The sequence below is a fragment of the Strix aluco genome, chromosome 11 (genome assembly GCF_031877795.1).
Source record: "Strix aluco isolate bStrAlu1 chromosome 11, bStrAlu1.hap1, whole genome shotgun sequence".
Lineage (NCBI taxonomy): Eukaryota > Metazoa > Chordata > Aves > Strigiformes > Strigidae > Strix > Strix aluco.
The window spans coordinates 19472056-19494970 of record NC_133941.1 but is presented as its reverse complement, the minus strand read 5'-3'; the positions used below and the strand labels follow the sequence as shown (position 1 = coordinate 19494970).

Genomic DNA, 22915 nt, shown 5'->3' with positions numbered 1-22915 from the left:
ATCACCTCTTCTCCTAGGATCATTATTTAATCTATTTAAAAGCATGACTTTTGGAAAAGGCCTATAATCTTCATCAGCATATTGCTGATGTGATGCCATATGGTATTTCTTCTCCTATGCAGACATTACAGACCTTGGCTAAGGGGTGTCTAAATGTATGGCTTAGCCAGCTGGCAGGACACCTCATTCTCTACAATCAAGGGGAGCCTTTGCAGGAAGGATGCTGCATTTACTCCTGTGCTGTGAGTGGAGAGTAGCCCAGCACCAGCCTGTGCCCTCGTGTCAGCACAGTCCTCTTCACTCTCACCAAACCACGAGTAACTGCTCAGCCCATTTGGTACGCTGCAATACAGTTCCGTGGAGTACAGTCTGAGTAGCCATCATGCCAGCAACCTAGGAGGTTGTACACGTAGCCCTGCAGCACAGTGGTTCTAAAAAAATCTCATATAGGCCATGGCTTGGACAGCAGGGTAGAAATCTCAGGGCTGGTCAGGAGTTTAACCTGTGTGTTAGGTAAGGGTAAAAAGGTATGATGGGCTCATCAGCACTGGTTGCATGCACATGCTGGGCACCTGGGGCTGCTCGTATTTCTGTTGTAGCAAAGACAGCCAGCAAATGATGTTAAAAAGAGGCTTTGTAAGACAGATCATTTAATGAATGGGTGTTTAAAAAAAAAAATAACGGAGCAACTCCAGCTCAATGCTCTGAGACCACCCCATCCACCATCTCACACCCTGGTCCCACTTCAAGTTTCAGATCACCCTCCAAGAGACAGAAACGATTACCCTGTTGCAATTACCTTACTGCTGTTGCAGTACCGGGCTGAAAGACCCCACTCACCACCCGCCCCCCCTCCCCCCGCCATTATACCCACCATCATCCACCATCATCATGTGTCTGAGGCCTCCCAGCTAGGACTGTGGTGTTCCATCGCCCTGTGTACTGTCTCCCCAGAACTGCATCCCATCCCAATTTAAGGGCCAAGTCTTGCAAGCTGTAAGTTACAGCTGTAGTGTTCTTTTGCTGTAACTCTCTACCCTTTTTCAGGCCTGTTTTGAAAGCAGCCTGTGAGGAGATGGGATGGCGGGCAGGACTACAGGACAGGAGCCTTTGGCCTCAGCAGGGTCTGTTCAAGCAATGGCTGTAGCTCACTTGTGTGCTGGGGAGCTGGGAAGGCTCAGGTCATCAGGTCAGGGAGCTGCTGCTGCCTCTCTCCCAGGTGTTTTTTCTTTTCTTAAACGCTCTGACTTCTCCTTTATACCTGTTAATTTGTTCATAGGAGGGAGATTTGTTGGTCCATTCATGCACACATGGTCCCAACCGTCAGCCACTTCACTGGGAACAGAAATCTCATCATTAAAAATCTGACAATGTTTGTTTTATCTTCTAAAAAAACCCCACCCTGCATTATTTACTTGTCTCAAACGGAAAGTGGGAGATGGGGGATTTCTGGTGGTTCCCTGGCTTTGCCATCAAGCAGTGGCAGCTTTTATCATGTATTGATTTTTTTTTTTCCCCCCCCTTCTGCTTCCTCGCATTCACACATCATCACACACACACACACACACACACACAGACAAGGCCACTCCACTGCAGCACCAGCTACAGCTCCCTGCCAGCGAGAAGCCAGCCAGGCATTTGTTACTGCACCACCACGCGCTCTGCCTCAGACTGAACGGACATCTCCAACACGTAGATACTCTGACAAAAAGCTCTAATCACTCTATGACTCTGGCCATAAGGGGTATTTAATAGCACTTGGTTTCAGATAACACTTAACGGTTACAATTGTTGACATTTGGCACTGTCTACATTACAACAGCATTGGGGACTCGGTCACAAGAAGTCGGTGTCCCTGTAACCGTGTAAAACCAGGGGCAGCCCAGCTATCCTAGGCCGTGGTGCGTACCCAGTGCAGGGAGCCTGGAGACGGCTTGGCTGCTGGGAGCTGCAGTTGCTCCTCTGCTCCCACGGCCTAAACTGGCTTTCCTGGAGCCCCGCTGCTCCCAGCAGACGAGCCAGCTCACCTCTCACTGAACCATGCCCACACACCGTGCACAAAACCCTCCATGGCCTTGTAGCTGTACTCGGGCCCTTACAGACAGAATTAAGTTTTCTGGGGTACAGAAGATGCATCATCAAGTGAAATACTAACCCCCTCATGATCACACTAACTCATTAGATTTACTTTTAATATAATCACAGTATTAAATGTTAAAAAAAAAAACCCAAACAAAACCAACAAACCAACCCATACTTGTTGATATCAATACATTATTAAATTAAGCAACCGCTCACACATCATCAGCTGACGATGTCCCTACTGTGAAATTGCAGGGTCAAAAAAATAGAAAAGAATAAAAGCATCATTAGACTGAGTTATGCTCCCTGCTGTATAGGTTTTAATACCAATCATACCTGAGAGCACAGTTTTAAGAGGGCCTTTGGCAGCTGCCAGCAAGTGAGCCTGCTCAGTCAGAGAGACTGGTGCAAGAAAGACTCTGGTTCTCCCAGGATTTTGTTCACTTGCTTACCACCAAAACAACAAAAAAAAAACCCACAACAAAAGAACCCCCACCTGCAATTTTAAAGAAACTTTAAAATTTAGTGTTTTTAATACCACACAATTTTCTGTAAGCCTCCTAAAATCTACAGGCATCATTTTAAAAAATAAAAATATCCCCAGACTGAACAGTGTGGATTTTAACTCCAACTGGTTACCGCATCCTGACGTTACTGAGCCATCAGAGCTGCAGATGTCCTGCCTTCTCTCCTGAACAACTGTCTCATACCACAGATAGAAAAGGTGATGGAACCACCCCATCTTAAATTTCAAATTTTGATCTCTTAGAGTTTCCTGCAGTCATAGCTTACTTGCGGTAACACAACACGCTTTCAGCCAGACGTGTTTCTCTCTTTTTTTGTAAGCCTGCAAACAAGTTTCAACTTTAGCAAAAAAATTTTGCCGTTTATCTTTCAATGAAGGATTTCAGATAGTGCAACATGATCGACTACACAAATGGGCACCTACAGCTCGTCAAAACCCTCTGTGCCCTTCATTTGCTTCTCTACATCTAATACAGGCCCAAGAGGGTTCCCCCTTAAATGACTTTTTTTTTTTTTCTCCTGCTTGTTTTTTTTTTCTATTCTAAAAAACAGAACTCTCAAGCCTCATTTTTGTTTTACCTAAGAACTTCTGACTGAGACGTGTATTGGGTGCTCTCAAACCTCACAGAGTTGAATACAGAGTTGACTCCTTAGTAGCAAACTTTTTGCCAAGTATTAACTGAAATTTTTTTGTTGTGTATAAAACCCACTTCTATTCTCGATCAGGATTTGCTTCCTTGGTAGCTGGCTTCCTGGGAAGCTTCTAGCCTCAGACAGAGAACCAACAGGAATGCATCAAGACTCCAATTTATGAAATTAAAAAGCAAACAGGACAAAAAAAAAAAAAAAAAGATACAGAACCAACCTTTCAGTCTCTCATACAGCACAAAGAAGACCCCTCCCCCCCCCCCCCCCCCCCCCCCCTTTCCCCCTCCCACCTTGCAGGACACATATAGAGACAGAGGAGGTGCAGGAGGCTGGGGTCTGAGAAACTGAAACGGGTTGGGACCATCACCTTCTGGCTCTTGACAGCACAGGGAACCAGCCCTTCCTGGGCCATAAAAACTAGGATACTGCACAAGTTTAGAAATCCATCAGTGAACAAGGCTTTACTGACAACTTTTCATACAGTTAAAAAATAAAAATACAGAACAACAGCGGACAGTGTCACATATTAAAAACGAATAAAATGGGCTCTATTTAAATGGTATTAAAATTAATTAGAACTAAAAATCTTACCACTTTGGTCGAGGTGTTTTGAGCCTCCACCAAAATGATCGGCCTTAAAAACAACTGGGTTGTGTGACACACAAAGAAAACATGGAATTTGAAAAGACAGTGTGGGCTAGGCAGTGTCTTTGACTATAACTATCACCATATGTTCTTCTTCTAACTTTCCCAATGTCCTTAGTGCTGACTGGAGGTACTGCTGAGAGAATTCACAAGGAGGGAACGCGTAAAGCATGCCTGTGCTGTCTCTGCCCTTCGCCCCTCCCACGGGCAGGCTGATAACCCCAGCAGCCTGCTTCTGTTTCAAGTAGGAGACCAGATTCCTGAGAAGCCGTCGCTGCAAGCCAGGCTCTACAACAGGGAAGGTCCCCTCAGCCCCTGCCCCTGCCGGGGCGGATTGGGTCGCCAGGAGCACAGCGTAGCCGTTGGGGCTGCCTTGTTTGATACGGCGAGTTACTTCATCCAGCTTGGGCTGGTCGAGCCGAAGTCTCTGAGCGATTTTGAGCTGCGTTAACTTCCCGCCGGATGAATGGTCTTTAAGGAGTCCGTTGATGACACCGAGGTCTCCCTCCAGGATGTGCATAGAGGTGGGGAAGCAGCTGTTTTTTAGCACAAGAAGCCCATTCCAAGCAAGTTGCAGCGTCTGAGCATATTCCGATAAATTCTTTAGCTTTTTGGTCTCAGATTTTGGCTCCTCGTGAGTTTTTGATTCCGATTCACCAGTTCGATGATTGCGTTCGCTGTCCCTTTTTTTAGGCTGGGGAGCATCGGATGCCTCACGATGGGGTTTCTCCTCAGTCGCATGACGATTGTTCTGCAGGGAGTTACTCGGCTCTTTCTCGGCTCCGGATTCTGTAGTGTGATTCTCCTTGCGAGCCCTGTCTGGGCTGCGGTCTAAAGCTGGCCCACTGGCCTTTGTCCTGCTTCTGTCCTCGTAAGGCGAGTGAGTAGTCCTCCCGCGGTCACTGGAAAGACTCCGGCGTTTCCGCCTCTCTTCCCATGGTTTGGGCACGCTGCGATCACTGTCGCTGCCCCAGCGCTCTCCGCTCCGGCTACGCACCGATCGGCTGTAGCTTTCCAAGTTGTTTCGGCGTTCAGCGTTTTTGGCAGGGCTGGCCCAGTCTGCCTCTGCAAAGCTCCTGTCTCTGTCCGAGTACAGGAGATGCGGAGGAGTCCTATCTCGCACCCTCAAGTCTTGCTCTAGGCTTCTGTGTCTGCTGTACCCATCAGCTAGCAGTTCATAGTGCATGGGGAGCGGTGCAGGCTGGTACTGCTGCGGGTATCTCGTCTCTTCTGCTTTGGCAAAATCCACTCGGAGTCTCCTCTCCGGCCCGCCCAAAGGAAAGCCCCTCATCTGGGCGCAGGCAGCCTGGGCAGCATCCAAGCTTTCATACTGGATATAAGCGAAACTGTCTCCCTTCACGTAGTCAATAGTCCTGATGCTGCCGAAGCGGTCGAACTCCCTTGCCAGGGCAGCCAAGGAAGTACTTGGACCAAGACCACCCACCCAGAGCCTGGTAGTAGGGTTGGCTTTCCCGTAGCCAATTTTGATAGGGTTCCTGCCGACAACGCGGCCCGACATGGCAACCTTGGCCCGATGCGCCATGTCCAAGTTTTGGAACTTGAGGAAAGCGTAAGCCCCGCCTTGGCCCCGGGCAGGGCGCTTGATCACCACTTCTTCAATGATGCCATACTTCTCAAAGGCACGTCTCAGCTCCACCTCCGAGACGTTGTGGTCCAGGTTGCCAATGAAGAGGTTGCGGGTCGCTCTCTGATCGTCCTCTGGCATCAGGTCTTCCTCAGCCACAATGGGGTAACTGTAAGGGCGGCCGCGCTCGTCATACAGCCCGTAGTAATCCAGGGCCCTCTCCCGCTCCCGGGAGAGCCCGATGGCGGCCGCTTCCAAAGCGAAGGCGGCGGCCGCAGCGTGAGCGTGCCTGGGCCGCGGCTCCCGCAGCAAGGGGCTGGTGACAGGAGAGAGCGATCTCTGCTTGTACTGGTAGGTGCTGTGGATGGGTGGCAGGTACCCCAGGGGCTCCGGAGAGGGCGCGGGGGGTGGCGTGCGGCTCCTCCGGCCCCCGCGCAGATATACCGGCTCCACCTTGAGGGGCCGATCGTAGAGAAGCAGCTGCCGAGCCCGGGCGTGCCGGCGGGCGTCGCGGGCATCCCCGGGGTGTCGGAAGTTGACGTAGGCAACGCGGCCGAGCTCGGGTGTGTGGGAGAGTTTGACACTGATGTCCCCGGCGCCCCCCCCCCGCGAAGCGCTGGAAGAGGCGGAACAGGCCGTCCTCCAGCAGCTGGTCGGGCAGGGCCGCGCTCAGCCCGCTCACCAGCAGCGTCTTGTACTCACAGGAGCCGGGCGGCTCCCCGGCCAGGCCCGCCGAGCCCCCCAGCGGCGCCAGCAGCAGCGAGGGCGCGGCGCCCGGCGGCGGCCCGGCCAGCAGCAGCGAGGGGGCCACCACGGCGCCCGGCAGGGCCTTGGCCTTGGGCACGCCGAGCGCTCGGGACGACGAAGAGGAGGAGGAGGAGGACGAGGGGGCGGCCTGGCTGCCGCCGCGGGCGCCCGAGGCCGAGCCGCTCCCCGCCGGGCGGTGGTTCGAGTCGCCGCCGCCGCCGCCGCCGCCGCCGGCGCGCTCATCGCCGCGGTGGCTGCGGGAGCTGGAGCCGCCGCCGCCGCTGCCGCCGCTGGTGGTGCCGCCGCCTCCGCCGCTGCCGCCGCCGGGCGTGGACTTGTCCCGGCTGCTGCGGGAGGCGCCCGAGCTCCGGTGTGGGCCGCGCCGGCTGCTGCTCTCGCGTTCGCGTTCGCGGGGCCGCTTGGCGGCGGCGGCGCGGCCTCCCCCAGCCCCCGGCGGGCTGGAGTCCCGTTCGCTGCCCCGCTTCATGGCGCCGGGGCCCGCGGCTCAGGAGACGCCTCCGGCGGCCGCCGCCATCTTGGACAAAAGGGAACGAAGGCGGCTCCGGCCGCCGCGCCGCGCGGGCTCTACGTCATCGCCCCGCGTCCCGCCGCATGGCGGCGTCAGGGCCGCGATGGCGCCGCACAGCGACGTGACGCCCAGAGCGCCTCCCGCCGCCGGGCCGGCCGGCCGCGCGTCACCGCGGGGGAGCCAATCGCGGAGGGCGAATCCCGCAGAGTCCCGCCCCCCGCTGAGCTGGCGGGGCCGCGCGCGGGGCCGCTCCCGCCGGACAGGCTGTGGGGGTGTGTGTGTGTGTGTGAAGGGGGGGAGCGGGGTGCGCCCCGCAATCACGTCACACAGCACGTGTCCGCCCGGTACAGACCGTCGTACTTTAATAAACGTCCCGTACAGCGCGCGCCGCCTCAGCCACCGCCGCCGGGGGCGCGCGCCTCGGCCCGCTCCGCGCCGGTGCCGGCCGCCGCCCCTCAGAGGTCCGCGCGGGCGCCGGCGGCCCGCGGCGCGTACTTGGGCATCAGTTCGTGGATCCTGCGGATGAAGTCGGACTTCTCGGCGCAGCCCTTGCACGCCTCCCCCCAGTCGTCCAGGATCCGCCGCAGCTCCTTGACGCGCAGCTTGCGCAGGTCGGCGGTGCTCAGGTCGATCTGCTTGTCTGCGGGGGGAGAGCAGAGCCGCGCTCAGCGGGGCGGGGGGGAGGGGAAGGCCCGGCCACCGCCCCCGGGGGGCGCCTCCCCCTCTCCCCCCCCCCCCCCCCCCCCCCCCTCTCCGCTGCGGCCGGTGCGTTTGTGTGCGGAGCCGGCGAGGAGAGGAGCCCGGCGGCGGCTGTGGAGAGCGGTACGGGCGGTGAGGAAGCCAAAAGGCCAGAGGGAGAGAGGTGCCGGGCTCCCGCGAGGTGGAAGGAACGTCTAAGTTAAGCATTTGGCAGCAGATAAGGTTTTTAACACTAAAAGTCACTACTAGAAGCCAGAAAGTTTGGTTGCAGCTTAGATGTAGGAGTTCCACAGTAGCCCTGAAAGCCCCTTTATTATATGAGCAGCAATACTTCAATTCTCTCTTCCACTGGATAAATAAAAGGTAGCAGAGTGATTTCAGAAGAAAGATAAGCAAGTGACAACAACAAAAAGCTCTTTAGGAAGCAACGGGACATTCGGACAAGACACAAGAAGTATAAAGGCCCACAATCCAAGGGGCATCTCCGGGGAATATAAGGGCAGAGATACAAGAAGGCAGGCAGAAGGAGGCATTTTCAAGACTGTTCTTCAGATTAGCCTTTCCGGGAAGAGTACGTCATCTAGGAACGCCAGAGTTCAAGGAAGGTGGTTAAGAAACAGAGTGCTGAATGCTCTGAGCAGACACCAGAGGTGAGAAAGAAGCGTTTATCAACCCGCTACTGGCAAACGTGAGAGCAGCTAGGACAAACCCTGTGTACAGGAGACATCATCCCAGGCCGGAGCGACACGCCTGGCTGCTCCCCAGGATGAGCTTTACTGCACACTCTCCTAAATACGATATTCCAAATGGTGATTTGAGCTCAGTAGTGCTGATATGCCCGGGAGTGACTTATTTCAAGGCAGATCAGTGGCTCTGCAGAAGCTAAAAGATGTTAGCGGCCAACAACCTTACCTGACCATCTCCATGGAACTCTTTAGGGTGTTCATGGAGAGCAACCCAGGTTCTGCAACCTAATTAGGCTAGCGACCTCACTACAAAACTTAGGACTGAGTAGTTTTAGCATGCTGTTTCACCCCAAATGACCCATACCCCAGAAAAGCATGGGCATTTCCCCTTATGCTGGCAACTCACCGTATTTTAGTTCACAGATCTGACTGTCTTTCTTCTTTAGTTTCTCACAGATCTTTTCCACGGGGATGTGATGACTCATCGGCTTTGATACCTCATTAATGATTTTGGTGGCTGCATCACTTGTGGCCCCAACGTAATAGCACTAGAGGGAAGAAAAGAATGAGGTGGGGATGCATGGAAAACTCTCCTAAAAGTTTTCTATCCATCTTCTCTCCTCACTTGGTTTTGCAGCTAGACGTTTACTGTTACAGAACCTTTGCAGGTGACTGCTACAGAAGGGCAAAAGGAAGCCTAACTCTGAGCCCAGGGTACTGAGCAGACATTTCCCATCACACTGCTTTTAAAGCTGTTGAGGCTGGTTGTCTTGTTTCTCAACTTTTTAAAAAATTGAATTGGATTAAGAGTAAAGTCTTCTTCATTCAAGGAGGAAGACTTTTGGAAGGGTTTCCCCCCTGCATTTCTGATGGTGTCTCTCTGTAGTTCTCTTCTTAGCAGAGTTCAGGGCCTTTTCCTCAGGGCTCTTCATTTGCAGATTGCCTTCTGTTTTTAGTTGGGGCAATTTGGTTTTCTTTTATTTAGTTTTCAGCTACACAGCCAAAGAGGATAAACATTTTAACAGCTTCTATAGCACCCCAAATACAGTTTAAGGGACAAGAAGTCCTATAGCAAATAAAGGCTTTGTAACCCCAGCACTTCAGTAGCAGGGAGAAACAAGGTCAGACAGTAAGATGTCTGTTGACAGATTGTTGGGGACTTTTTTTTTTTTTTTTAGGGTAAAGAGGTCAAACTCCTCAAGTCCTCCCTTATAAAAAATACAGGACCAGTTGTGGCCACAGAGCTAGGAAGAACAGCCCCCAGGAAGCCATATCATACCAACTCAGAAGCACTAGTTTCCCCTCGTTTGCCGAGTATTCTACAGCTCTACTTGCCCCCAGAGGCAAGTATCATTGACCACTGCTACTTACCAGGCGGTTCTCTTTGCCTTTTGCTTCTTTGCAGGATTTCAAGAGCTCCTTTTCAATACTGGCAGGTGTGAATTCAATGTCGTTGTCCTTTAGACTCTGGTAGAACCTTCCCAGGAACGTGACACACACTGGAAGGGAAGATGGACGGAGTTATCTGTTACTGCAGTAATCTTGTGGCAGCTCTTAGAGGGCACTTGTAGGGAAACTGAATAAGGGATTTGGAGAAAAGAACTTCTAGAAGCTGCATTAGCGGTCAGTAACTTCACACATTATTTCAGTAAGTCTTTCACAGCACACGTGAATCAACAATATGCTTTGGTATTTTTGGTGGGTTTTGATAATGTGAGCAACCAGATCCATGGAAGTGTCCAGTGGCTTCTGTACAGTGTCCTGAGTGAGCAGCAGGATTCAGCTGAAGGATGCAAGACAAAACAGTGCCTGCACAAAAATGTAAACTTAATTTACTGTCTTATTCTTGCTGCTTTGGGAAGCAACTTGTCAGACCACAGGCTTCAAAACCAGTTCTGATTGAAAACCAACTCTCTCTATAGAATCCCATTACAGACTCCACGTGTGCTGTTTTTAGCAATACGGTATCACTGATTATCAAGTTGGTTCAGTTCGTAGGTAAGTTATTTCCAAGAGAAAAAGAAATTATGTGATCACACACTATGTCCACTTGGCGTGTCTCTCCTCTCTTCATTCCCACAAGCTTCTGAATCGGTTTCAGATTGAAAGAGGGAAGAGTCTTAAAGAGAATGAAACTCCCACAAGCGCACCGGCAGTTGAGAGGACAGATCCAAGCTCCTGCCTGTGGGAAGGGCACGTACAACTTAGTCAACTTAGCCCCTTCGGCAGCGTTCACTCCGCAGACACTCCAGACACCCGCGCGTCACTGGGGAGGGCACACAGCTACGGTTACTGCAGCACGCAGGGTCTGTGCAAGAGAGACACTGGAGTTTGCCGAGTGTCAGATTTCGCTCATTCTGCTGCTCACACAACTCGCCTGTGAACATCAGCGTCGCCTGGACCAAGAGCCCTGCGGCCCCACCAATTCCTGCAGCAGGACCTGTGGATTCTCACCACTTTCAGAGGTGAGACAACTGCCAGGCACTGGCCTGCCTCTAGAGGAGGGGTATGAGCTATGTCTTTTGTGGGATTTGTTTACCCCAGCAGAAGGGATCGGCAAAGATTATTGTCATTAGCCACTTGTATTCTGAAATGGCACAGGACATGGGCAAATACGGGAGAACAAGTATGACCATCACAAAACCAAGCAGAAACTTACTCTCATTATATTAAAACTAGAATTATAAGCCGGGCCATTTAGGAAAACGTTTTTTGTACACATACACCACCATCATTTACCTTACATCAGTTTGTCCCCTGTCACAGACACACACTGATGTCCACTGTGCGCTGTTTGGAAGTGAAAACCTTTGGAAAGAATAGAGATGCTGCAGGCAGTGGTACCCATGACTACAGTACAGGAGAAACCAGTTTCCAACCTAGTGCTGGGACAGCAGCTGAAAGTTTTGGTTTACTATATTCCCTCTCCCTCCTGTCTTACGGTTTCTCTCCCTACAAAAAGGGGGAAGGGGTGAGCATTAGTACCAGAAACTCCCAGCCAGTTACTACAGCCCCACTTCAAGTTTTTCTCGCTTCATCTGGGGAATCTGTTCTGTTCCCCCATGCAAGAGCAGTTTAATTTGCTGCTTCCACCCCAGAGGCTTTTGTATTTAGGTGATATGTAAAGCGCCCGGTTTGATTTAGATCACCGGTCAAAACACTGCTTCTGGCTTTACGCATTGAAGAGAGGACACCCAGTGCTCCAGCAGTCGTTGGACAAAGCCGAGGTAAACGCAATACTGTGATGAGTAAGGGGGGAGTCCAGGTGAGTAACTGCACTCGCTTCCTCCGGCTTCGATGCTCCCAGTCGCCGTCAGCGGCTCGGAAAGGAGACGGGGCAGAGCGCTTCCCCGCGCCCCGGCCCACACAGGCGGAGGCTGAGCTGCGAGAGCCGACAAGCGGATCCCCCAGCCGAAAAGGGGACGATCCAGCCTCCCGGGGCTGGCGCTTCCCTTTCCCGGGGGAGCTCTGCGCTAGTTCAGAACAGACCGGCAGCTTCTCGACACGGCTCCAGCACCTCCGGAAGGGAGGGCCCGGCCCCTCCCGCAGGACAGACGGGCCCCGGCCCGGCGGAGGGGAGCCCCGGCCCGGCGGAGGGGGGCCCCGCCGGCAGCCCCGCCCCGCGCCTCCCCGGGGCGGCGCTGCTCCCCCGCCGGCTCCCCGAGCCGCTCAGCTGCCGCCGGCGTACCGGCACCCGGCCACCTCCGAGCAGCGGGCCCGGCGCGGCCCGGCGGCACTTGGGTGGACTTCGGAGACTTTTCCTGCCCCGGGAAGAACCGCTCCCGCCGGCCCGGCCCCAGCCCCGGCGGCGCAGGGCTGCCACTGCCCTCCGCCGGCGGAGCGGGGGGAGACCGGGACCCAGTCCCGAGGCCCGCCGCGGGGCTGCTCCGCGTCCTGGCCCCTCACACCAGCGGGCGGGCCGGGCTGCGGGAGAGCGGCGGCAGGGAGCAGCCTCACCTCGCCGGGCCCGGGGGCCGACAGCCAGGCCGGGCCCGCCCCCCCTCCGGCCCGGCCCCACTCACCCTCGCACTCCCCGTCGCGCAGGGCCCGGCTGCCGGCCGGCAGCAGGAGCAGGGCCAGCGCCGCCCAGAGCCCGTGGGCCGCCCGCATCCCGCCTCGCTCGGCAGCCCGCGCGCACTGCGCCCGCCGCACCGGCACCGGCACCGCCGCCCCCGCGCCGGCTCCCCCCGCCGCTGCCGCCCCATTGGCCCGCTCCCCGCCCGGCTTCCACGCTGCCTTCTCCCATTGGCCGCCCTGCGGCCTCCACGGGAGAGTTGGCGGCCGCTGATTCGGGGAGGCGGTGGAACGCCGGCGCGCGGCGCGTTGCCCCGCCTCCTTTGGCCGCCATTTTTGTTAAGGGAAAAACGTCCTCGTGCGCTTCCGAGCGGTTGCCTGCGGGCGCCATCTTCTAAAGGGGCAGATTCTCACACCTGCGGCCGGGCCGCGTTGAGGCGCACAGTGAGGACGGCTCTGCCTTTGTTCGCGGGCAGTACCGGCCTCGAGGCCGGGCTGAGCCGTACCCGCGGGCTGCGACTGCCCAGGGCGGGCACCGGGAGCAGGTGGGCAGCGCAGGGTGTCCCTTCGTCCTATGGCTGTGGCGGGGTGGCCGTTTGGGGTGCGCTGAGGTGAGGCTGAGGAGATTGCCATAGAGCGGCCTGGGGTTTGGTGCCGATGGGAGCTTCAGGTTGCCGGGGTTGTGTTTTTCTGGGTTCCTGTGGCTGAGGGGGTGTGGTGTGGGGCCTGAGCTTGGCAGGAGAGAGGAGCAGCCACCTGGGTGGGCAGCCATTGGGAGGGCACTGCCTGTGGCAGGGACAGGCTTCTCCTCAGCCCTTGTGTCAGCACCAGTAAAGCCCTTCTCGGGTGGCTTTTGGTTATGCCTGTACACCCTGTGAGTTATAAGGCCTGATTTCTTTGAGGTGGGGGCAGCTGAAAGCTGAGTGTTTAAAATAACTCATGTACAGCTTGTTTCTGGTTTCTCCCTATTGCCATTTGTTCCCAAAGCCCTCGCAGGATGTGCTGGGAACTACCTTGAACAATCCCCACCCTGTGGGGATTAAATCTCTTTGAAGTTGTAGGCCGGTTGTGGGAGGAGTGCACACCTCCTTGTCTTGTGGGGCTATATGTTTAACTGTACGAGTCTTAGGATATCATTCTAGTAAAAAACGGTCATATAGCCCTGCGCTACAGCGAGGGAGCGCACAGATTAGCTTGCTACAGGAAGACTAACGGGGCATCCTAGTTGTGCCTGCCCCAAGCAAAGCCATGGTAGGAGCTGTGGGGAATTTTTCTTAAATCTGAATTTTCTTGCAGGTCATCAGCTGCAAATTATAAGCCTGATGAGGTCAGACAGGCAGGATGGGGAGGAGGAGCAAACTGGTTCAGCAAAGGTCATGTAGCAGGTGAGTAGTAATCAGAACACTGTATCTTGCCAGTGTGAATACATCACATGTGTTTATCAGATAGAAGAGGTGGCTTTTCACCTTTCTAGACCTTGTTATCTCTCAAAATATGTTTATTAAGATTGGTAAAGATACTATTGGTTGTTTTTTTTTTTTGAAATCAGTCGATAACAATTCCCAGAATTACTCAATATCCATGTACTTTAGGAAGATTATTGACTTTTCTAAATTTATGCTGATTGCCCACTAAAGTCAGTTGTGCAGAGAAGTGGTTACTTAAATTGCTCTTGTTTCTGATCAGGATAGTGGCCAAAAGAGGTGTAAGATGAAGTGGCTTATTAATTACTAAATTGGTAAGGCTTAAATTCAGAATTAGGAAAATTTGGGAACCTCACAATAAGGAGGAAGTTTAACTATTAAAGAAGTGCATGTGTGAAACAGATCTTCAAACAAAGTCGGAATTTTATACAGTTTTATAGAACAGACTGTGACAGGATAGGAGTGGTTTTGTTTGGTTTTGAATTGGGAAATAAGCTTCTCTATATGTTTCTATAGGGGATCCTCAAATGGCTCTGAGGAAGAACAAAGATTCCTTTTGATTTTTTTTTTCTTCTTTTAATTTATAGCTTATTTTCCAGCGTTCCAGCAGCTAGGAAGGATTGCTTTCATTTTACCTTCAACTTCTCTTTTGATCCATGGCAAGGTTTCTAGGGTTCTGCTCATTCCACCACCCTCCAGCCACTGTCCCCCTGGAGCGTTATGGATTTGTCACCTATGAAACCTGGGTGATAGACAGCTTGTGCTGGTCCTCAGTGGTTCTGGGACATTCTGACTGTTACCAGTCTAAGCTGGATGAGTGTTGAAAAAGCAAAAAACGTCTTTTTGTTTCCTTTTTTTAAAGTGTTGACCTTAATTTCCACAGGTATAAGCAGTAAGTGGTAATAGTCAGAAGACTGGTTGAGCCTCAGAGATCTTCCTGCAGTGTCATGTGCTCAGGATACTTTGAGTTGTATCAAGATTCCTGGTTCCTAGCGTCTGTCTTTTAAAAGTGATTGGACTGAGGATTTAGTGTTTGGATGCAAAAGTTGGTTGTTTTTATTGTTTAAAAGCCCCTCAGTTTTTGTGGAGGCTTTAGCTCCTGTTTTACTGTCATATTTTAATGTTTGAGTTAAAACTATAGCTGCAGGAGGTTATTCCTCAACTAATTCCCTCTTTGGAATAAAGAAGAACCTGTCAAGAACAAGGAGGGAGATGAGATTCTTGTATGTGAGAATTTGAGATGGCTAAAATATGGGTGGAGTTTTACATTGTTACTAGGAAGATGCAGAGAGTGTAGGAGCCAGTGATAAGGGTTTCTAGTCCTGTCCTAAGTTGTGCAGTTAGACTGTTCGACCAGGAAGTATTGACTCTCTCATGGGGAGGTTGGTGTCCATTACAGCTGCTAGACCCTACAGGATGCTGTGAGGGGCAGAGGTGGTTGCGTTTGTTCCCCATGACTGTGGGTTTGGTCGTAGTATTAGCTAAGCCAGTAGTACTGGAGAAGTGAGGTGTTGGTGAATAGGAGGGTTTCTGTGCCAGTAAACGGTCACAGATTTGGAGCTGGAGCATGCGGCTGAGTGAGGAATAGACTTCTACGGACTTCTGGAGAGTTTTTTGCAAATTTTCAGAACTAGTTATGATGATACTGCAGAATGCCATGATTATGGATGGCTAGTCTGCTAGAAACCTAGCGTTGTCTGTGACTGTATAGAATATAGAGTGTGACTGTTCTCCAAGCCATGGGTGCTTTTACAGTGAAGGCTAGGCATTATTCCTTTGTATCTGGGCATGTACGAGTGAGAGAAAGGTGGGTAATTTAAAGAATACCTAAATAGAACATCCCATTTCAATTTTGCGTGCAGACAAGGGCAATGGTTAGAGAGGAGCTGTTAGAGAGAAGCAGAAACTGATTCCAGCATTTAAATGGTTTGCTTGTTTTCCCCGTTGATAACCACCAAAGCTGGAATTGAGGTTCTTTCTAAGCAGGCAATTTCTAAAGCTGAAAATGCTCTACTTGGAGAAAGAAAAAAAACTGTAGAGGGACCAGGTGCTGGAGGCTCCTGCAGTGTATGGGTGTGGTGGGCTGATAGTACAAAGGGAAGACGTGAGCAGGGTAGGGCTAATGGGGGGAGCTGGAATATGATCAGCTCTGAAATGGTGTTCTGGTAAGAAGTGGTCATAGACAGGTTTGGTTTGGAAGGGACCTTAAAGCTCATCTAGTCCCACCCCCTGCCATGGGCAGGGACACCTTCCACCAGCCCAGGTTGCTCAAAGCCCCGTCCAACCTGGCCTTGAACCTTTCCAGGGAGGGGGCAGCCACAGCTGCTCTGGGCAACCTGTGCCAGTGTCTCACCACTCTCACAGTAAAGAATTCTTCCTTACATCTAATATAAATCTACCCTCTTTCAGTTTAAAGGTGTTACCTCTTGTCCTACCCCTACACGCCCTGATGAAGAGTCCCCCCCACCTTTTCCTTAGCCCCTTTAAGTATGGGGAAGCTGCTGTAAGGTCTCCCTGGAGCCTTCTTTTTCCCAGGCTGAACAGCCAGTTGCTACAGGGCAGTGGTAGCACATTAAGAGCGAGCAGAGAGTTAACTGGGCTTGGTAGGTCTCTGTGGATTAGAGTTGGTGTTCTGGGGAGGTTTGAGTTATGTAAATGGCAGCAGCTGTGTGTGTGGGCTGGGCCTTCCCTGGCTCTGCAGTCTGAAAATGCAAATCTGTGTACAGCTATCAGAATCAGCTTCAGGTGTTAGTCTGCGAGGACAATGAGTGTGTTCTGCCAGGGTGGAGGTGAAACCAGGTTAATCTGGTGGAAAAACATAATGCAGTACTGCTGTGAATGAATGCAGAATAGAAACTGTAGTAGAACTACTATTCCAAATCTGGTTTTAATTTATGTGGGATCAATAGTAAAGCCTGTGAAAAGGGATAAGCAATATGAGAGTTGTCTGGTAATAGTAAAGAGAAGATGTGTGGCTAGGAGCTCTTGGCAGTGGGCTACAACCTAGTGTGTGCGTGTGCGTCTCCTTCTGAACACTGTCTGTGTCCCTGCGTCCATGGTTTAAGTCTACAAACAGTGGCATATTTATGGAGACGTGTAGACGATTGAATCTTTATTGGCTACATTGTAGTCCTTTCTACAGGTTTAATTTCTTCTCTTAGCAGCTTTATAATGAAATTCATACTGAGTTGTACAAGTCATATATTGAAACTGTGCTGAAGTTTTCTTATTTAGATGAGAGGTATTTGAACATGGTTTTAAGATTTCAATCTGACTAGTGTTGTCTTAAAGTATTTGACTTGCACTGAAAAAATTGTTCTTTTGGTTTTAGCAGAAACTAGATTTTTTAACTCCTATTTAAAGTTGAGGGCTTCACACATATTTTGTTGTGCCAAATACCATTATTGTCTATCCCTGGTTAATAAATTTTTTTAGCTGAATAAAAATTTACTTAACTAAGATTTGGTAAGTTAGCCTAGGAAGAGTCTCAAACGGTCTGATTTATAGACATTTTTCAGGTGTCAGGTGAACACTTCAGCTAAGCCACATTTTGATATTGTAGATGCACTTTGAAGTACGATGTTACAGTTTATCTCAGTATTTTTATGTGGTATGTACTTAATGAAAAGGGGGGCTTGGCAGTCTACATATACCCCATGGCCAGCTTAAGTTAGACTCTTACTATCTGTTACTGCTAAATGTCTTCTGGGACAAGTTTCATACATTTTTTTTGTTGGTTTGTCAAGACAGGATGGGAGAAATTGGTTGCTACTTCTGTCTCCTGCACCTTGATCTGGTTTATTAGTGGTAGTGGAAGAAAATGTACATTTTTGAGATTATTTGTATGTAGAAGTTAGTGTAGCTCTTAATTCCCAAATCCTGTGTTCCTACATGTCTTGATTACTATTCTTTCACACCTATTCTGTTAAAATGATTGGTATTTAAATACTTAAAATTGAGAAGTGAAATCGCTGCCAGAAGGTCTCGCTATTGTAGTAAGAAAAAGAAAGGTGAAGTGTCACTCACCAAATAACAATCTACACAGTGAGGTATGTATTGGAGAACTAATCACAGATTTGGCTGTTCTCTGAAAGTATTGCCTCAAAACTGTGTCCTAGGCTGTTGCATGTGTCCTGTAAATTTACCTGACTAGACTAGCTGGTAGATATGCCTGATACTCGCTTTAAGATGATGATATTAAATAAAATAGTGTACTGTCAGCTAAAAGAATAATGTGGAAGCTGTTCCCTCACCACACCTAATAGCCACAAGGTTCTTCTGGTTGCCCCTCGTCTTCCTCATTTGCACAAAAGTGGGAAGCAAGGGCTGTTTCCACATCGTTGTGAACATCTGGAGCAGCTTGAGGACAGCAATGAACATACAGCTGTACCATTTTAATATCAGGTATTAATCTTTAATTCCACATCACAGCAGTCGAGTGAATGGGTAAGGGGAAGAAACCCAAAACAAACGGCAGATATTTACATCTAAAATTCACACCACTTATTTGTTGGTTCTGGAAACATGCTATCACAATATATACAATGAAGTACCTTTAGGACACTTGTACAAATTATTTTTTTCCTTTTAAATTTGATTTCCATTATAGATAAGATAGCTGTTTTCATTTTATTTTAAACATGAATACACAAAAGAGAAGTGGTTAGAGGTTTTTGCCTGTTTTAAATAAGCACAGAATGCCAGAGGTTAAAAACACATTTACAGGGCAGAATACCAGTCAGACATCACAATCTATACATTTTTTGCTCAATTTCCTGTACAAATACACAGCATTCAAATGGGGATATTTACAAAGAAGCATGATCAGAGGAAATTTTAAATATCACATAATTTGTTTCCCAAAGGCTCTTGCTCTCTCCAGCCTCCCCAGTTTGGCTGATTCTCCCACAGAAGGGATATGCAATATCCCATACCTAAAAAAGGGTAAGTAAGCTGAAAACCAGAGGAAAAGACGGAAAAGAATCTTAGTTTTGTACACAGTAATAAAACCAACCCAACTGTTGAAAAAAAAAAATATTGTAGGATTCAGAGAAATTGTTTTAATTGCTTTTCTTCTACTACAGTAGTTCCTTCTCAATTTTCTTTCAGATGGGACCAGCAGGTACACTGACGACGGAGAGATTTGTAGCAGAATTCCACCAATTTTCTCAGGAATGCACATGCTATTGTGTTACGCAAAGAAAACCCAATGAAGGCAAGTTCATATTAAGTTTGAATTAGAGTTAAGTATAGAATGACAAGGTCCTGTTCAAAACATCCTGTTGCTGTGGTTTATACAAGGAATCTTCAAATCCTGCTGGGCAAGTGCAACAACTGCTGTTGCTTCCACCTACTCCAGGACTGAGCTTGATGTTGGAGTTGTACTATGCTATAAGACACCCCACCCTACAGAGAAGTATTAGTTCCAAGAAGTATTAGTTCCAACATTCACAAAATCTTAATAATAGTCTTTCTGTCTTCTGCCCCCTTTAAGGCAAGCACTGAGAAGGGAGACAGAATACTTGGTAGATACCAGAACACTAACAGAAAGTTAACTCGAGAGGCTTAAATTTGGTAAATTCAGCAATTTATTCTGTCCTTCTCTGTGTGGACCTGCCATAAACTAGGTATTTGTTCTGATTGATCTTCAAACCCTTAAAATACATAGTGATGCCAGACTCCCAAAATGGACTCACTGCTGTTGTACAGTGTCTCTAGTCAGAGCAGGATGATATGTTTTGAGAGACTGATTAGAGCTCTAGTGGGCAGGTTTTCCAGCTGACTGGGACTTAGTCCCCTTTAGTTGTATTCTTGGTTTTGAAGTTTTATTTGCAAGACCTGCTGTTTCTTTGCAATAAGGAAGCTCTTTTAATCTTCCTGCCAAGAAAAACAAAAAAGGGGCAGGGGAGATGGAATTGAATACTTAGTTCTCTTAAAAGCTTCACTTGAAGAGTCTCAGTCAGATTGGAGAATAGCATATGTGAAAATATTTCACTCATTTCTAAGGAATTACCTTGACTTACCTTTACCAAAAACATAATTTTGAGTTGAGTTTTCATACATGTGTCCTAAACCAGAGATTTGGCTTGATTCCTTAACATTTAGGACTGTCCTTGCATTGGAAAATTCTCCTTCCTGCTAGAGATGAAATGTCCGCTACAGGCCAGGTTTTATTATCGTTGTCTTAATTGTGAAGGATATAATGATTACAAGCAGCCTGTGTTAGTAACAAAATAGAGGAAGCAAGAGAGACTTTGTTCCAGCCAAATAGGCCATTTAAGAAACAAATCCATAACTTATTAGTTTTGCATGGGCTAGAGCTTGAGAGAGAAAATAAACAAATCCTCTTAAAATCCCCTTCATACAACTGAGTCCAGACAGACCATCTTTAGGAAAGTTCAGAAGCAATGTACTCTGCCCAGTCACTGTATTTAGAGGTAGTGCTAAAGGTGACCTGTAAAAGATTTGTAATGTCCTTTTTTGCTTCTTTATGCTGTTTGTAGCATAAGAAACTGAGTGGTTAGGGCAACAATTCAATATGAAAGTTGAGTGCTGTTCCTGTTTCTGACACTAATTTATATGGTGAAGGTAAGTCTCTTGTTTGAATGTGCTTCAGATTTTTCAGTGGTAGGAAAGAGGGTGGTCTGTGACCGTCCTCCGGTGTGTGCTTTGCAATCTGCAGGTGGAAAGGGCTGTAAGGAAGGCTAAAATGTGTGTGGGCAGGGTAGGGGGAAGGAATATTGCTTGTTTATCTAAAAATATTAAATATTTGATACTCTCTTGATTGAAAGTTTCTTGAAAAATATGAAAATAGGAAACTATTTCTTAGTGTTCTTTTCAAAGAACAGATCTTAGTTCTATTACCCACAGAATTTTTTCCTGGTTTGTCACGTACTGAACTAAGCAAATACTGATTAAAAGCCTTGTTTTGCGTTCATAGACTTGTACTGTCTTCACCTCTGCACAGTTCTGTTTCTTGGTTTTGGGTTGTTTTGGGTTTTTTTTTTAAATGTTATTCAGCCCCTTCTAGTGCCTGTAAATAAAAAAAGGTGGTGGGAGGCAAAGGCTGTCTTGCTGCCTGAAGACAAAAGAAAGGAAACCAACGTTCAAGAAGAGAGAAGAAGCTCTTAAAGCTTCTTTATACATTCGAAAGAAGCAAAAGAGGAAACAAATATTTGTTCTTTACAGGTTGCCTTTAAGATCCCTGACTCTATGATGTACACTATATACTGGGCATTTCTTGAATCTTGGTGTTTTCTGTCTACTGTGAGTGATGGAGATTCTTTCTGCACACCAGCTACAGCGAGTTTTTGGGAGGGACTGAGGACATTATGTTAACGGGGAATGAATCTCAGCTCCTGGGTGATGGAAGTTGGTGAGAATTGTGATGTTCAGCCCTGAGGCAAGGATTGTTGGATATGATGCATTTGAGCCACCTTTTCTTTACTGGCTGGGTCAACCACCAGCTGTGGCATGAGAAACTCAATTTGGTTCTTTTTTTTTTTTTTTTCTTTTAAACTGGAATAGAAATGCTGGTGTCAACAGCCTGCCCAACGTTGGGCATGGGAAAGGCCTACACTTAGGTTGTAGCTCCAATGGCTACTAACCTCCTCTCATTCTGTAGCACAGATGAATAGCATATGAATCCAATGAGAAAGCAGGTTGGTTTAGCCAGTGAAAGCAAAATTTAAGAAATCAAACAGTACATAAAAAACAAAGGAGGCAGAGTTTGTTGGAAATGATATCTTGGAAATCAGTGCATCAGCACTGGTTAGATTGCCTCAGCACCTATGACCCAATGCAGGGAGATCACTGCACAGGTATGTACAATCCTGCTCTCATGAGAGCCAATTTCTTCTTAGAATTGCCATCTTTCCACTGCCTGCAGCTCATGCACCTTCCAGCCTGACAGTTCGTAGAATCCCTGATTTCAGCAATGAGCTTTCACTTCTGTACAGCAAAGAAATGTCCCTAGTGCAACTGCTTCTACTCATGTGCGTCTCAGAACTGGGAGGAAAGCAGTTTCAAAATCAACTTGCCACATTCCCCCCTTTTTTCCCCCTCCACTTAAAATTGTATTTTTCAGCTTCTGCAAGTCTCTATGGCTTGGTGCCATATGATGTGGTTAAGAAACTGCAGAAGGAATAAACCGTCCACCGCACAGAAAGTTAAAAAACATAACGGAAAGGTGTAAAAAGAAATTAAAAAGGAAAGCAGCAACCTCCCATGCTGGCCCAGTTGCTTTTGTGGGCTCCAGACATAAACTTGCGGCAGTAGAAAATCGGTTTGCTGTTCTCCGAGTCCTTATCTCTCTCCTTTGTAGTCAGACCTGGAATGACGATGCAAGCTGCTTACCAGGAGCTGTCCCTACTGCTCGCTGATGCCATGCTCCCATGCTACCCTGGCCTGCTCTTCCTTTGCACCGCTCACTGGTTGGGACACTTTGCGATGCAATGGGCGGTGTTTGTCATCATCTTCAATTATCATCCCCTCCTCGTTCTCCATGTTTGGCAGCCGGGAGTGGTAAGGTTTGGGGGGCAGAGCAGGAGGGTCCATGGTGTCCTGAGGAATGACTCCAGATGGAGCAGAGTGGCTTCGGCATGGCTGGGATTTGAGCGACTCTAGGACATCAGGCTCAGAGAGACTGTACCTGACAGGGAGGTAGGGTGTCTCCAGATCTTCATCAGTGTTCCAGGCCTGGCTGGGGACAGAATCCATGGTGTCTGTGCGAGGAGGTGGTTCAGAAGAATGTCCAAAATTGCTCTCGCTCAAGGAAGACACGCCACTGCTGGCACTGCCGGATAAAGTGGAGTTACTTCCATCCAGACCAGACTGCGGACTGGTGGGTGATGCAGGGATAGGATGAAGAGGGGACTGTTCAGAGAAAAACAAAACCAGGTTAAAATTGACAAAGGAGGCAACCCTGTATCCTGTGTGTTGTTCCGCATTTCAGCTTTTGACAGTGATGTTAACAATGGTGCAGTTCCATTTGTGTTCAAAACATCAATGATTATCGGTTTATATGCACAGTCCCCTGACTGGCATGGAAGTACCTCTTGTGGGCAGACAAGTGCTCTTAACACCACCCGAGCTGTTAAAGAAACAGTAGTTGAGGTGATAATCAGGGTGTCTGAACTCACAGCATATGATGCAACGAAGGAAAGTGGAAGGGCCTACAACACACCTAACTGATTTTTATAGAATTCAACTCTGGAGTAGGTTATGAACTTTCAGTGCATTTTCTCATGTGTAAGTTACCAGAAAGTTAAAAATAGTGTTTCTGTATTCAAAAGCTGCTTGGTGGGAGGGGAGGAGGGGGATTGCTTCAGGA

General features: G+C 49.2%; 3 protein-coding genes and 1 long non-coding RNA gene across 22 annotated transcripts in view; 1 reads left to right on the top strand and 3 right to left on the bottom strand.

Annotated features, from left to right (window-relative positions):
* Window positions 1-3689: 3689 nt before the first annotated feature.
* On the bottom strand, window positions 3690-6772 carry RBM15B (RNA binding motif protein 15B). Its single transcript, XM_074836491.1, is given in 2 exon segments — window positions 3690-6094; window positions 6096-6772. Coding segments are annotated over 2 exon segments (2766 nt in total). The 5' UTR covers window positions 6720-6772; the 3' UTR covers window positions 3690-3952.
* A 329-nt stretch (window positions 6773-7101) lies between these two features.
* Window positions 7102-12331, bottom strand: MANF (mesencephalic astrocyte derived neurotrophic factor). Of its 2 annotated transcripts, none has more exons than XM_074836489.1 (4): window positions 12169-12331; window positions 9518-9645; window positions 8553-8694; window positions 7102-7401 (listed from the first exon to the last, which is right to left on the bottom strand). In XM_074836489.1, exons 1-4 carry the CDS (start codon window positions 12254-12256, stop codon window positions 7217-7219), a joined length of 543 nt encoding a protein of 180 aa, XP_074692590.1. In that variant the 5' UTR covers window positions 12257-12331; the 3' UTR covers window positions 7102-7216. The 2 variants fall into 2 exon arrangements, with proteins under 2 accessions (XP_074692590.1, XP_074692591.1); XM_074836490.1 differs by lacking the exon at window positions 12169-12331 and adding an exon at window positions 10188-10328.
* A 206-nt stretch (window positions 12332-12537) lies between these two features.
* Window positions 12538-18799, top strand: LOC141928375 (uncharacterized). The gene is made up of 3 exons (XR_012624739.1): window positions 12538-12705; window positions 13457-13545; window positions 18694-18799. It is a non-coding gene; the product is annotated as an uncharacterized LOC141928375 (long non-coding RNA).
* DOCK3 (dedicator of cytokinesis 3) overlaps window positions 17977-22915 on the bottom strand; it is a 220784-nt gene continuing 215845 nt past the window's right edge. For all 18 annotated transcript variants that reach the window (XM_074836469.1, XM_074836479.1, XM_074836470.1 and 15 more), the window contains one exon: window positions 17977-22458. In XM_074836469.1, the coding sequence (XP_074692570.1) occupies window positions 21952-22458 (507 nt within the window). In that variant the 3' untranslated portion in view covers window positions 17977-21951. The remainder of the gene's footprint in view (window positions 22459-22915) is intronic.

Excerpts from the sequence above, each read along its gene's own strand:
- MANF (XM_074836489.1), bottom strand. The coding sequence starts at position 12,256 with ATGCGGGCGGCCCACGGGCTCTGGGCGGCGCTGGCCCTGCTCCTGCTG. Across the intron at positions 9,646-12,168 it reads GCGCGACGGGGAGTGCGAGG|TGTGTGTCACGTTCCTGGGA; the intron begins GTGAGTGGGGCC and ends CTTCCCTTCCAG. Across the intron at positions 8,695-9,517 it reads AAGGCAAAGAGAACCGCCTG|TGCTATTACGTTGGGGCCAC; the intron begins GTAAGTAGCAGT and ends TCTTCCCTCTAG.